Source organism: Acromyrmex echinatior, chromosome 14 (assembly GCF_024713525.1).
Source record: "Acromyrmex echinatior isolate Ae372 chromosome 14, ASM2471352v2, whole genome shotgun sequence".
NCBI classification, from domain to species: domain Eukaryota; kingdom Metazoa; phylum Arthropoda; class Insecta; order Hymenoptera; family Formicidae; genus Acromyrmex; species Acromyrmex echinatior.
Window position 1 is genome coordinate 7,413,314 of NC_141865.1, and position 15,455 is coordinate 7,428,768.

At 25.6% G+C, this 15,455-nt stretch overlaps 2 protein-coding genes and 1 long non-coding RNA gene across 3 annotated transcripts in view; 2 read left to right on the plus strand and 1 right to left on the minus strand.

Moving 5' to 3' along the window:
• Nucleotides 1-15,455, minus strand: part of LOC147907406 (uncharacterized) — a 99,350-nt gene that overhangs the window by 76,226 nt on the left and 7,669 nt on the right. The gene's annotated exons all lie outside the window — the stretch shown is intronic.
• On the plus strand, nt 157-1,970 carry LOC147907407 (aminopeptidase N-like). Its single transcript, XM_087413336.1, has 3 exons — nt 157-350; nt 564-1,135; nt 1,478-1,970. Exons 2-3 carry the CDS (start codon nt 573-575, stop codon nt 1,962-1,964), a joined length of 1,050 nt encoding a protein of 349 aa, XP_087269462.1. The 5' UTR covers nt 157-350; nt 564-572; the 3' UTR covers nt 1,965-1,970.
• LOC147907408 (uncharacterized) lies at nt 6,963-14,812 on the plus strand. The gene is made up of 8 exons (XM_087413351.1): nt 6,963-8,804; nt 8,888-8,961; nt 9,721-9,989; nt 10,510-10,677; nt 10,917-11,172; nt 11,388-11,456; nt 13,431-13,517; nt 13,775-14,812. The coding sequence occupies exons 2-8, from the start codon at nt 8,929-8,931 to the stop codon at nt 13,838-13,840; spliced, it is 948 nt and encodes a 315-aa protein (XP_087269477.1). The 5' UTR covers nt 6,963-8,804; nt 8,888-8,928; the 3' UTR covers nt 13,841-14,812.

Consider the following 15,455-nt stretch of genomic DNA (forward strand, 5'->3'; position numbering starts at 1 on the left):
TGTTGATGGTCATATATCTAGTGACAAAGTACCGCGGATACTTTTTAGATGACCCAATATTATTTTGAATTTAGCAAATATAATATTGATTTATTTGACTAAATTATAAAATTATATAATACAATAAACATTATACAATACAATTATACGCAGTTATGTTACACTTGTTATGATTTCAAAAAGAAATTTTCACAATATTTATTATGATATTAATATCGCTAATGTTCGATAAACTTTTGACATGTAAGGTTGATTTCTTAAACGTACTTCTGCTTATAACGATCAATTTTTAACCGTAAATTTTCAGGAGAAATTATATCTTATTCAGAAATACAATTTCAATGTAAGAGGTAAGAGACAAATCTATTGTTTGTTTAAAGATAAATATAATAGATTATACTTTAATTCTAAATAATTCTAAATGCGAATACACTAATTGTTTTTAATGTTTTCGGAGTTCTTGAAAAATTTGCTAAATTTTGTATATAAATTGCAATGGCGAACTTCTCTTATTGGACAATGCATTCTTCTTTCTTCTGACAACAAAACATTAATTGTTACAGATATCTGAAATGATGGTTACCATGGAATTGATAAAATTGTTATTAAGTCTAGCTAGTCTAAAAATACTCATTGTTGCAAGGGCTATTACAAGTAATTTTCTACCAGATGAAATAATTCCTATAACTGACGAGACATTATTGAAACTAATACACTATCACATTAATTTAACGATATACACGAACGAAAACTATATAAATACAGATTTTTATACAGGAGAAGTAAAAACATATATTGATAATGAACGAGCAAAAGGCAATTTTATTTTTTATGGTGAATCCAGTATGAATTTTTACCTTACAAATGGAGTAAATTTTATACAACTGAATACAAAAGGCTTAAAAGTATATTATACGGGAAGAATGTTTTTTAATTATAAAACTTTACACTTGAATCAGGAAAAGATACATGGTTTATTTAATAATAAAACAACTTTTATTACTATTGATCATAGTTTTACACAAGGGTGTCAGTATTATTTGTATCAATTACTCATGAAATTTGTTGGTACAATAACTGATAACACAGGAGGTTTCTTCAAAATACCCTATGAGAACGACATAGGAGAAAGAAAGTGAGTAGTAAAAATCTAAAAGAATTAATAACATTTGCTAGATAAAATGTTAAGTATTATTTGCATAAAATATGCACGTATTATTTTGCGTATTATATATACTAATAACAATATAAATATAATAAACTTGTCGTAACATAAATATCTAATATAAAATATTACTATCTATTATATAATATATTAAAAACCAAAGAAGATGTAATAATTCATATAATGTGCTACATATATATCACTCTCTTCAATTGCCTCTTAGTCATGTTTCAACATTTTTTTCCTTCAATACTTATATGCCGGAAATAATTGAAAACATAAGATGATACAAAAATACTTAAAATGAGACAGGTGGATAATCGTAGCAGCAGATTTCCAAGGGATTGGAGCGCAACGAATATTTCCATCCTTGGACATATCAGCTCTCAGAGCCAACTTTACTATTTCCATAACTCATCAACCAAATTATATAGCTTTATCGAGTGCGAAGGACGTTATACGTACAGAAGAAACAACACCACACAACAACGCACTTAGAAACAACATCGCGGTTACAACACACTTCGAAACAACTGATAAAATATCCCCTTATCAAGTAGCGATTGTATTGTCCGAATTTTCAAATTGTTTTGATTCTAAGTCGCGCTGGTGGTGCAGACGATATGTGCAGCCTAAGGACATAAAATATGCACAGGACCTAGTTGAAAACTTCGAATCATATTTAAGAACTGTATTTAAGAACTCAAAGCTTCCACGTAAAACAAATTATGTTATAATCCCTGGTTTCAAAGACGAAGGTTTGGAAAGTTGGGGACTCGTTCTATATAGGTATTATTAGGTGTTGGAATTAATTCGTAGCGTTTTTTAATGAAAGAATGTTATTTATTTCACATGAGCATTAAAAAATACATTAATGAAAGTACTTCCCATCACTTGTAAAACGCTACGAATTAATTCCAACACCTAATATTTATATATATTAAAAAGTAAAATTTTCATTTTAGAAAAATTATGTTTTATTAAATTTCCTAGAATTGCAAAATTTAAATAAATGCTCATGTTATTGTACTTTAGATCAGTTCAATTACATAAAAATAAAAAAATATGATTTGTTATACTATGTATTAACGCATATATAGAACAATGTATATTTACGGTACATCATTTACACCTCACATAAAACAATATGACTTTTTTAACATCAGATCAAAATAATTTCATTATTTATAACAAAAGAAGATCTTTGACTGGTATTTTATTATTGTAGGGAATCACTTGTTCTTTACGATGAAAAATTAGATACTGTTGCACGGAAATTTGAACTAGCACGTATAATAGCACATAAAATGGTGTATCAATTCTTTGGCAATTTGATCAGCCAATCTAAGTGGTCTTATTTGTGGTTAAACGAGGGTATTGCTACGTTTTATGCAATGAAGCTTCTCAACAAGGTTGTTTTATTATAAATATTTTTTTATTAGCAAAAAAACGCTAACTGATAGATTATAGAAAACTCGTATACTTTATTTTTATTTTTTAAGACTACTAAATATTGATTTTCAATTTTTTTTTTAATTCAATGGGATCAGAAATATAAATTGAATTAGAAAATACTCATGAAAATACTCTAAAAATTGAAATTTTATACACACACACACACACACACAAAATCAGAGAGAGAGAGAGAGAGAGAGAGAAAGAGAGAGAGAGAATATGAATCATTATTAAATAATTCAATCAATTTTCAATAAATTATAATTTGTTTTAGGAAATGTTATTATATTTTTTATTATAATAAAAAACAGTGAAAAAATTATTTTTTGATAGTAAACAGTGTATATTATATGATCTAATTAAATTACTTAAACGTATTCATATTTTTATTATTGTAGTATGTAAACCCTCAATTAATGGATTTACTCGCAGTACAGTTTCAACATGAGTCTCTTCGTTTGAATGATCATTACGACATGCCTCTTGTACCAAAAATTGATACGTTTTCTGATGATACGGCATTTTTCCCTTTAACCCATTATGTTAAAGGTAAGAGTAAATGTAAATATAATTTTATTGATAAGCTGACTTCGACATTGAATTTAATAAATCTAATATATTATTTTAATACTTTATTGTTTTTTAATATCTTAGTTTAATTTATATTGTTTCTTTAATGTTTCTTAATATCTTACAAATTTATTAGGTGTTGGAATTAATTCGTAGCGTTTTTAATGAAAGAATGTTATTTATTTCACATGAGCATTAAAAAATACATTAATGAAAGTACTTCCCATCACTTGTAAAACGCTACGAATTAATTCCAACACCTAATATATAAATTTAATAAAATTTATAAGACATTAAAGTATTTATTAAAAATTAATGAAGTTATTTTCAATCGGATAAATAAGATCGTCACTTCTAAATTAATAACGGATGTTTACGAATCTTATTCTAAATATGGAACTCAAAACACAAGAAACATTTTAGTGTTAAAAAATTATTCATCGATTTCCAAACGTAAATATAAAAAATTATGCAGAAGATTAATCATATCAGAAAATAATTGACTGCACACGTTATAATTCAATTAGATATAAAATCGATAATTTTCTCATAGGATAAAAAGTTGGTTCAACGATTCACCCTAGCAAGTTTGTCTATATAGCAAGTTTGTCTATATAGCAAGTTTGTCTACAATTTATTTTTTATATTAGTTTTGTCATAACACACATTTTTGTAGTGAAACAAAATACATGTTCATTATTGAATTTTAAAATATTTTTTTTGCAAATAAACATTTTTCAAATTTGTAAAAACTGTAATTAAATTATATTAAATACTGTTTCAAATTATGTAATATTAATTCTTATAGCACCTAATTTTGTACGCACATTATTACAAACGATATCCTCATCTGTGTCTCAATACATATTTATCTATATAGTAAGTAATAAGATAAACATAATATAATATTTTTTCACATTGTGTACATAATCAAACATATTAATCAGTATTGTTAATAATTGGAAGTCGTATGAAGTTATATATGTATAATATATGTACAAAATTATACTTGAATAGCGATATTATATTTTTCAATCTCAGACGAAAATAAAAATCGAAGCGTAAATCGAATGCAAGAAAAGAGTAAGTGAAATTTCTGGAGGAGAAAATTGAATTAAAAGAGGCATTTACGCTCCTTTTTACATTTTGTTGCTTTAATTTTTGCCTCTTAGAGGCTTTGTTTACTCATTTGTTACTCTACCAGTACGTTCGACTTACGCTCCGATTTTTATTTTCACAAGGAACGCAATTTGTTATAATTTTTAAAGTTAAACTGTATAAATAGCTTAGGTCCGACAATACTTGGAATAGCATCGATAATTTCTTCAATGTTCTCAAAAAAGCCGTAAATGAATCAAATGATGACCTAAACTTGGCAGTTAGGTTGTATCATTGGACGATGTAAGAACGTTATCCTATACTACAGATGACACGAGATAAGATTTCTCGAAACAAAGTTATAGTAACATTACAGAAAAACTACTATAATAACTCATATCCGACAAACATGTGGATACATGTAACTTATGTTACGAAAAACTCTTCCAATTATACAAGGGAAAAATGGGTCCGAACATGTCATATTTAGAATTGATTATTAAAGAAGATGATTGGATCATTATTAATGTACAACAAGCTGGTGAATATTAACATATAAAATAGTACTTCTATCTGCCATATTTCATAAATTTTACGTTATTCGACATATTTAATCATGAAGTTTGTTTTATTATATGACAGGATATTATCGTATTAATTACGACAACGATAATTGGGAAAAACTTGCAAGATATTTAAATTCAATGGAATATATGAACGTACATGTACTCAATCGTGCTCAAATCATCGATGACGCGTATTTCTTTCTATTAAGGAATAAATTGGAGTACAGTTTTTTCGAACAACTCATTTACTATCTGTCTAATGAGACAAATTATATAGCATGGTATCCTATGTTTAAAATTCTAGAAAATATATTAGGCTTTTTTCCATTTTCAAAAAGTACTAAAATCAAGGTAGATAACAATAAATGTTACCAGTAAATCTTTACAATAATTTTAATTATCCAATTGATGTGCAAAATATCAGAATCATATTTAAAAAATTAAAGTTTTATAAAAATAAAATAAGTGAATAAATCATATTTTCTTATGATAGTTACATTATTTGGATTAAATCTACAATATTTAAAAGTGAGGAGATATTATATTTCCAGTCGTGACGATATTTCGATTATTTTGAATTCTACAAAATTATTTTAAAACAATAATTATATGTAATATATTTATTATTATAAATATTAATTTAATAATCTGTTCCTAGACAACACCCTGTCCAAAATCGGACCATAAGACATCTCAAAAATGTCACGTAGATGTTTTTTTAGATTTTATATTATAAGATTATATTTTAGATTTTATATTATATATTCTTAAATTCTCTCTGAGATTTTAGTTATGTGTATTATCTGAGTTACAGAAGTGACAATGCTGGTAGCTGATACAGAATGTGTTGTCTGATTTTAAGTTCAGAGACCAATTTTAATTTCAGAGACAATTAAATTAATTTTTTTTTCTACAAATATTAAACTAAATTAAATACTCATAAAAATGTTCTAAAAATAAAAACAATTTCATATAAAAATTATTTTATTTCACGAAATGTACGAAATTAATTAAAAAATGTTTAATTTTTCTAAAATATTTTCATAAGTTTGAAATATTTAAAAACTCATGTTTTACATTTTAAAAAATAGGCCGAAGAATTAAAAAAATATATCTTATTATACTTATTGAAAGATAAAGAATAAAAATATAAAGAATCCTTTTAAATCTTACGATCATATTTTACGCCTCTTTGTATATAACAATTAATATGTAACAATTTCTATGTAATAGTTTCTATGTAACAATTAATTAAGTAGTACAAAATATATATAAAATTAAACTTATTTTTTTATTTTAGGAACATTTTCAGAAAATTTTGGTATTTCTTCTTTTTAACATAGGCTACGTCGATTTGAAGAATGAAAATGATTTTATTAAATGTTTAAGGCACGAAGCCATAAGATGGGCATGTGTTCTGAATTCTCAAGAATGTATGGCTGTTGCCACTTCTAATTTAATACAGTTATACGAAAACTCAAAACATCAGTAATTTTCTTATAATTATGCTTCTTCTAATTATGTAGAGCAATTCTTAATATATATGTATATACAGAACAAATTCTCAAAATATAAAATAAATTATAAAGTACAGAAATTTATTTGTCGTAACAAATTTCTATTCATATTTTACAAAATGTTTTAGAATTTTTCCGAGATGGAAAGAATGGACTTATTGTAAAGGGATAATGAAAGCAAATAATATAACTTGGAACAAAGTGTTAAATGAAACGAAACCATTAAACAATCAACTTTTAGAATTTTTAGCGTGCTCTAAATCTGATACTATCATCATCGATTATATCAATCTTTTGAAGTCGAGATATTTTACTAATGTAAAGCAGTGCATTATAATTTTTCATTCCATTATTGCAAAACATGTAGACAATGATTTAGTCTTTAAGTATATACTACAAAATTTTGAAAAAATAGTACCCAGGTAACACAATATTCTTTTTATAAACATCGATTAAGTATCATAAAAATTTATGTGAATATGTCATTACCTTCAGAATTTCATTTTTACAGAGAAATCGATAGGAGGGTAGCTTTAGCAGATATGATTAATTATTCACACTTTGAGGACCATCTTTTCCAAGTAAATTTTATAAATATAAATAAGTATAGTATATATTTTCTATTATATAATGTTTCTTCTTGTTTTTTTTTTCAATCTTCATTATTAGGATTTTTTATAATTCTTTTTCAATAATTTCTTTTTTATCTTTTTTTTCTTTTATGAATATTTTACTTCTCCTACTTCTCCCCTTTTAAAGAGAAACGTTTTCCCATTTTTTTCCCAAAATTCTTTTATTATTTTGTCTCTTTATTATTTTATCAATAAATTCTATGCTTTATCAACAAATTCTTTTTGATTGTCACAATTCCATTTCACAATTTTCTAATTCGATTTTCTTTTTGCAATCACTTTTTGGCTACATTCAATAATTGTTTCTCATGTGCCATGAAAAATAATGTTTTATAAGAATAAAATAAAATTGTGTTAATAAGATCGTCAACATATAATTTGTTTCAGATAAGCTTTTTTGTTAAAAATTTTCCTTTTAACGTCTCTAATGTTGTGAACAGAAAGATAAAAACACGAACGGAAGAATTCTACAGACACACTCATTATTTTAAAAAGTTTTTAGAGACAAAGTAAGTCATGGTTTAATATTATTATATACTTATCTGTACACAGTATTATATATCTAATAAAATCTACTTTATTGATTTATTTTTATGTATAAATAAATTTTTTACTTGTATTAGTTACTTGTATTATTTTTAATTATTTCATATTGTTATTCTTAATTAATGCGATCTTTATTAACGTCCTATTTCACCTCACTAGTGGCCTTCTGGTAATACATTTATTAATATAGTAGTTTAAGAATAATTTTTTTTAATTACAATTACAATTTAACTCTTTCTTTCTTTCTTTATTATATGATTTTCTAATATAATGTTATCAATATACAAAGTACACTATATATTTATACATCCGTATTTATATCATATAAGAATTTAGAAAATTATTTTTTTAACATTTTCTTTATCGAAATTGCTATTTTTACACTGCTTATATGCTTTCACCAAGTATAGTAATTTCTATTATCTAACTTATTTCATAGTCCTGCGTTTCAATAAGTGAGTGTTTTCATACTCAATTAATCGATTCGTTTTTTCCAATTTTACGTAACGATTGTAACGTTCATTATTATCATGGAAATGAAAATATTTATCAGATCTTAAATTTCTAATAATATTATATAAAATATTATAGTTTGCTTTTTTCATATTTAACATTTTACATTAAGATTATCTCTTTATCTAACAATTAAGCATATTATCTAGAAAATTCATAAAATACTAATAAGATAACTAATAAGATAAATAATTTAGCTAAATAATTTGACGATGTTGAAGAAAATTATAAATGTGACGTCCAGAATTTTTAACACACAACTGTTCACAGTGCTCACACAATTGTGTACGATTGCATTAGTTTAATATTTATATAAAAGAGACATAATATTGCAAAAATTGTCACGTTTACAACCGTTCATGTCTTGAAATAATATATACATATAAATAAAGTTCAACGAAAAAAAGAACAATCTAATCTAGATTATCTGAGTGTTTATTCTACCGCTCAACTTGCTGGTTAAACAGCACATACATGCCTTATTTTTCAACTGTACCTTGCAGTGCAACTATTACGAAGTTCCTAGGATCTGCAAAAATAAAATAAAACTGTATTTGAAATTTTTACAAAACGTATTAAAACGCGTATTAAAATCTGTGTCTTGTGGCAAGATTTAATTCAAATTTCTAATCGACGACAAGGAAACTATGAAGACGATACAGACAGCACTAGCACCATTATTGATAATTGGATCGTTTTGCAGTTTGGGCTCGTTTGAATATTTCTTAGCACAATCTAAGCGGTATCTTTCTTATCCGTATGTTTTCGTCATATGGAGCTTTTATGTGTATTTCATTTATCGCAGTCATTCTATAACCTTAACAGATTATACTCTTCATCAAATAATAATACATATTATCGTGCTTATGGCGATCCCTATTAGTTTTTTTCATTCAAAGGTAAGAGTATTAAAATATATCTCTAATAAATATGTTTCTAAAGTTTGTTAATTTTGTAAAATTTCTTAAGGATGTTTTGTAGATGCATAAAATGATAACAAAATTATAAAAAAATTAGATTATTCTAAATCAATTAAAAGTAATATCTGGATCATGTATATGTATAATATATGTACATATACATATATATGTTATTTTTTATAAATAATAATTTTTTTAATCTGTGCTCTAATAGAAATGTATTATAAAATAAATGACAAAAATCTCAATTTTTTAATATAAGTTCTTCCTGTAGTATTCAAGATTATTTATATAAAGTTACGTTGTAATTTTATTTCTTATTGGTTAAAGTTACATTGTGAATTAGTGGTCAAGTAAATAAACAAAATATTTATTTATTCTAAAGCTTCATAACTAATTAGTGAATCGCAAAGAAACTTCGCATGAATTATTTTGAATACTGAAGTACTTATTTAAAAAAATTTAGATTTTTGTCATCATTTTAAAATTTTAATTTATAATAGTAAAAATAATAACAAATAAAATAAACAAACTATAAAAATGTATTCAATAAAACGAATGTTATGAACTTTTATATAGTTTGTTGATAATTATAATTAAATTACATTTTGAAAATAACGTTGAAAATAGCATTTAATTATATATAATATAATTAAAGATATATTTATTACGCTTTAAATATAAGATTATAACAATTTATTTTTGTGTCGCGTAATCGATCAATACGATGTTTTAAAGGAATTGAAAATGTGCTTACATGAACTGTCCATAGTGGACGACACATTGGAAGCACTCGGAGTATCAAAGGAACATCAACACCTGCGTAATTGGATAATTCAAATAATATTTGGATGGATTGTATTTATTTCTGTAACTGAAGTAGTCGAGGAAATTATTAATTATACTGTGTATGAAATATCTGTGTTAAATATCTGTATTAAATTTGTGTTTAATATTCCAAAATATATCAATTTATTAAATGCTCTGATTTGTGGAGTTATTATCAGGTCAGTATATACATTATATATATATATATATATATATATATATACATACATTTACTTTGTAGAAGGAATGAAAAATGATGTAACGCCGTTACTCTTATCATTACTTTCTATAACGATGACATTAGAATTCTTTTTTGACTATAATGATAACTACACATTAAAAATGTGCTAAGTTTGGAAAAATCACTTTTAAAAATAACTTTTTATCATTACTTACTTAAAAAAGTTACTTGTAATGAGTAACACGTAATGTATTTGTTACAAGTAATGAGTAAAAAGTAACGCAATACAAGTGACAAATTATCTTTTTCAGTAACGAATCATTTTTCCAACCCGTTACAAGTAACAATCGAGTAATATTCCAACCTTGATGTTACCGTTATAGTCATAACAATTAATATTTGTCATTACTAAATCATTATTATAACAAAGAAACGATAAGAAAAGTAACGTTGCCATCTCTGCTTCAAGATCATAGCTTTAGTGAAAAACATAACTAAATTTTTTTCATTAAATGCAGATGTACAAAGTCCAGGTTCCAGCGAGTCAATGATTATCTCTATGTACTCTATTCTGATCTGTTAGGAATCGATGCAGATTGCGGAAGACAAAACAGATTAATCTTAGTGCATCAAGGAATAATAAAAGCTGGAGCTAATGAATACGAACAATATATATGGATTATAATGTAATTTTTTTAAAAGAATTACTATATGTGCACATATACACACAATATGCGCGCGCGCGCATAGGTGTGTATGTGTGAACACTCATAAAAAATATTAACTTCACTGTGTGAAACCATACACCGTGAATCGATTAGAAATTACAGTTCCAATCAAATTTTATGATAATGTATTTTGCTTAGTATTTCTCATATATGTCTCTATAATTCAATTAATTAAAACATTTATAATTCAATTGCAGGCATGTCCATCTACAGCTATGCCTTATATCACACAAACTAAATAAAATATTTAATGTACAAATGTTTCTACAAATGATACCTATTTTTATGTTTAATATATGGATGTGCTGCAGTATGTATATCATGTATACAAACAGGACTAATGAAGAAATAGTTAAAACATTTCCAATCACGGCATATTATTATTTACATATCATTATAAGCAACATCTTAATTCTCACATTAAACTATATATGTCAAACTGTTTACAATGAGGTATAGTAGAACAAAAACATTAATAATTAATTACTATAATTAATAACTACAATAATATATATATATATATATATATATATATATAAGCACAGAGAACAATTTTGCAGCAATGAAATTAATATATGTCGAAGTTTTCAATGGAATTACGTAATCTGATTGTATGTAAAATTTTTGATATCAATACAAACTTTCATTTTATATTAATATAATTTCAGATAAACAACACAGTAGCAATTCTTCACGAATTATCCACTTATAATAGCGATATAGCCTTACATGAACAGGTAATTAATTAAGTGTATAGCTTTAATTATTTTTAAGACATAATTACAACTACTCATGAAATTTCGGACATCAACATTATCATGTGGTCATGTAAAAAAATTAGGATAAAAGTTTAGATTAGGGGAATCTGATCCGATAATCTTGACCTTGGCATAAATTGTCAAGTGATGACGTTGAGTGACTTTCGACAGGTTAGGCGTCTTTTGTTATTCATTAAAAAATTATTAACAAAAAAGTTTAAAAAATTACGTTTTATTTCTACTATATACAACGTACAATAGAAACTATTCCAAACCCTACTTGTCTAATGACTTTCCATGCGATGCGACGTCCCTAGTTAGGCGGATGTGAGGTGAATCTTGCTTCGCGTGAAAAGTTAAACGTGGAAATGTAAATTATATATCAGAATATATGTAGAATATAGTGAAATATACATTTTGTGTTAAAAAATTAGGTTTTATTTAGTGATATTTTTCTATTAATAACTTTTTAATATTCATTTTAATATTCATATTCTATTAATAACTTTTTAATGAATAACGAGCGGAGGCTAAAATCTGATCTGAGATCACTCAAAATCTTGATCTTGATAACACATATCGATATCATAAGAGTGAAGTCAGCTAATCTGAATTTTTATCAAAATTGTACATTATAAAACAGCAACTATATTATTCTTTTATTTATTTTTAGATACTTATACATATAATGTGATGTACGTACTAACACCATAGATAGGAATATGGTTAGCAAAAACTTTATAAATTATTTTTAATTTTATATTTACATTATAAAGAGAATTTTTCAAAATTCATTGATCATGTTATTAATGTTCTATAATCTATAATAAAATAAAGATAATGCACATTGACATATAAAATAATTCATACAGTTTTTGCAGTAGATATTAGTATGTACAAAAGTATCCTAAAATATATTTTTAAGAAGAACACAATTGTTATTTTATAATAATGTCTTAATATTTATAACTTTCATTTTACATGTTACTCGATAGTGCAAATGTCTGAATTTCCATGAATGGTAGTAGAGGAAAGGCCCCTATTATGAGATACCGAGTTTATTTTGGGTAAATGCTAGAAATCTATAGGCAGAATTAAAAAAAATAATAGATCATTTTGAATGGAATTTAATAAGTTTTAAGATAATGTTATGTAAAATTTAATTCAAATTTTAGTTTTTTTATAAATTAAAGAAATGTAAAAAGTGAGCAAATCGCAAAGTAAAACAATTGTGTTTCTAATATGAGATATCCTGAGAAATCGATAATAAAATACAAAATATATCAATATTGCAATGAAAAAAAAAACTTTATTTAATGTTTCTTAAAGTACAAATAAACACAGCCAGTGCACGTGCAAAATGAGTATGCGATGCATTGTACCTAGCTGACTCTTAAGATAGTCTTAAGATAGAGTCTTAAGATAGTTGGAACCAAGCATCGCAGAAATAGGCACTCGATGTTTATTTCGATTGTCCTTTTTATTAATATACAATAACATTTATACTTCAGCAATGATTTTCATTATGACATAGGAGCACAGGTTATTTCATATTAGAAATACTGGGTATTTCATATTACGATTTTGACATTCACGAATTCAACATATCATTATTTTTCTATTAATACGATTTTATTCTATCATTACATAAAGAATTTATTGCCAAATATTACTTATTAAATAATAAACAAGATTTAAAAGCTCATCTCAACACGACACTTGAAGACATCCAAATTCTAAAATCTTTTTTTGCAACGACTATAGGTACGATCTAATAATGTTAATGAATTTTCCACTAAATAGTTTTCAATCTAAGAACAATAAATTTATGGTGGAATCAATAGATAACGTTTATTAGCGGAAACGCCGCTATCTCATATTAAGTACCTATCTCATAATAGGAGGCTTTCCTCTATATATCTAAATATTTGTTCAATTATTTATTTTAATTAGATTTTACAATTTATACTGCAAATAAAGCAAAGAGAGGTAAAATTTGGCATGGGACTTGTCTACTTTGGTTATGATTTTATTTCGAAGGTACGTTTTATATTGAATAATGTGTATGTAATAAACATGTAATAGAACAAATACGTATATATTTATTTTTTCACAATTCAAATTACGTAAGTATCTAAATGGCAGCATATTATTTAAATTATTTTCTCAATTAACTGCGTTTTTATATCTTTGATTGTTATTTTACATATCCAAAATCTTCTTTTACATTTATTGTTTTTAATATGACAAAGCTATTTTTATTAACAATAAGTATAATAAAAGAACATTTTTTTCAGTATTACTCGTCAGTTTTGACCGTCGTGGTGACTTTAATACAGATGGATATTTATATGAAAATTTAGAATCTACAATTATAGTGTGAAATTGTGGATTCCACACCCAAAGCTTTTAGCTCAGCGTAAAAATCCACACCCAGACAAAAACTAGCATTGGAAAATAATTTGCCCAATTTGGTTGTGCTACATATTCATAAAGGTGTAGCAAGGACAATAACTTTGAAGCAATAAATGAATTTATTAGTAGGATTCGACGGAGAGCGGTAAATTTTGCAATTGCAAATGACATTAAGATTATAAAGAATAAATAAAAACAAACAAAGATCATCACTTCATAGTCTGACCACTTATATCGTCCTTCCTTCTTCGGTCAAAATTTCCACACCCACCAGCAAGCTAAGTCGCCGGGTCTAATTATTATTATTATTATCACAAACAGATCATCTATGTGAAGTTGGCCCTCTAACTTTTGAAAAAATTAATTTTCTATTGCTCACTTGATTGTTCACAGTTTGCACATTTATGCACACTTTGAATTTCCGTTTACACACTTCTCGTAAGAAAAACAATCAGAATTGTTTCGAAATGTGCGAAAATCCATCGATTAAACTTTTTTGATCCAAATTCCTCGAAGTTGGGGGATAAGTGTGAAATTAGCCCCCTCCTCCTCAAAATTATTTTTTTAATAACTTTCTTACTAGAAGTGTGCAAAACTCGAAGTATGCATAAATATGCAAACGATGAGCAATCGAATGAGCTATAGAAAATTAATTTCCTCAAAAGTTGGAAAGCCAACTTCACACGAGTTAACAGATATACAATACAAAATGTATAATAAAAAATGTTGTTCGAAATGTAATAAGAATTATATTATAGGAGCACAATTAACAAAATTTAGTAATGAGGGAATATACGAAAATGTCGAAAATACATACGATAACACAAATTTTCTAAACCAATGTTTAATGAAATATTGATAAATGTGGAATGAAAATACTAACAACAATTAGATCGTACTTATTATTAATTATTAACCTGCGATTATATTATAAAACTTATTAATATCGTGATAAAAAGTCATATTTACGACAAGACTTTCATCGCATTAAGTAATTATCCCGATAATTTGATCCAAGTCCTTACGTTGTGATAAGATTAGTATCCGATACAAAGAAGAAAAAAATCTTTATAGAAAAGCGAACTTGATGTATTTCATTCCACGTCAAATTCATAAGATCCATTCGAAAAAAAAGTTAAGAATCCGTCAAACATCAGCGGTCTTATTACGGAAGGATCATTCCAAATCTTTCAGACCAGCTATGATAAAACTAATTTTGGTAGCATCTTAATTACATTTTTAATGCATTTTTAATATAATATCAAAATTGGCGAGGAATTATGTTCTGTCACCCATTACTACAATCATCTCTTATTAAAAATAAAAAGATAAAATGATTTCCTTATGGAATAGTGATTACGAAGGAATATATTTAATAATAATAAAATACATGCACCAATTTTTTATATGTATGAATACAAACGTATCTCGGGTACCAACTGTCCGAGCTAAATCGAACTTGATAATAACGACATTTTAAAGAACTAAGTATGCTTTCTGAAAAATTTGTTATTATATATAAAATTTAACAATCTTTTTTTCTGCATTTTCTCAAAATTTTAA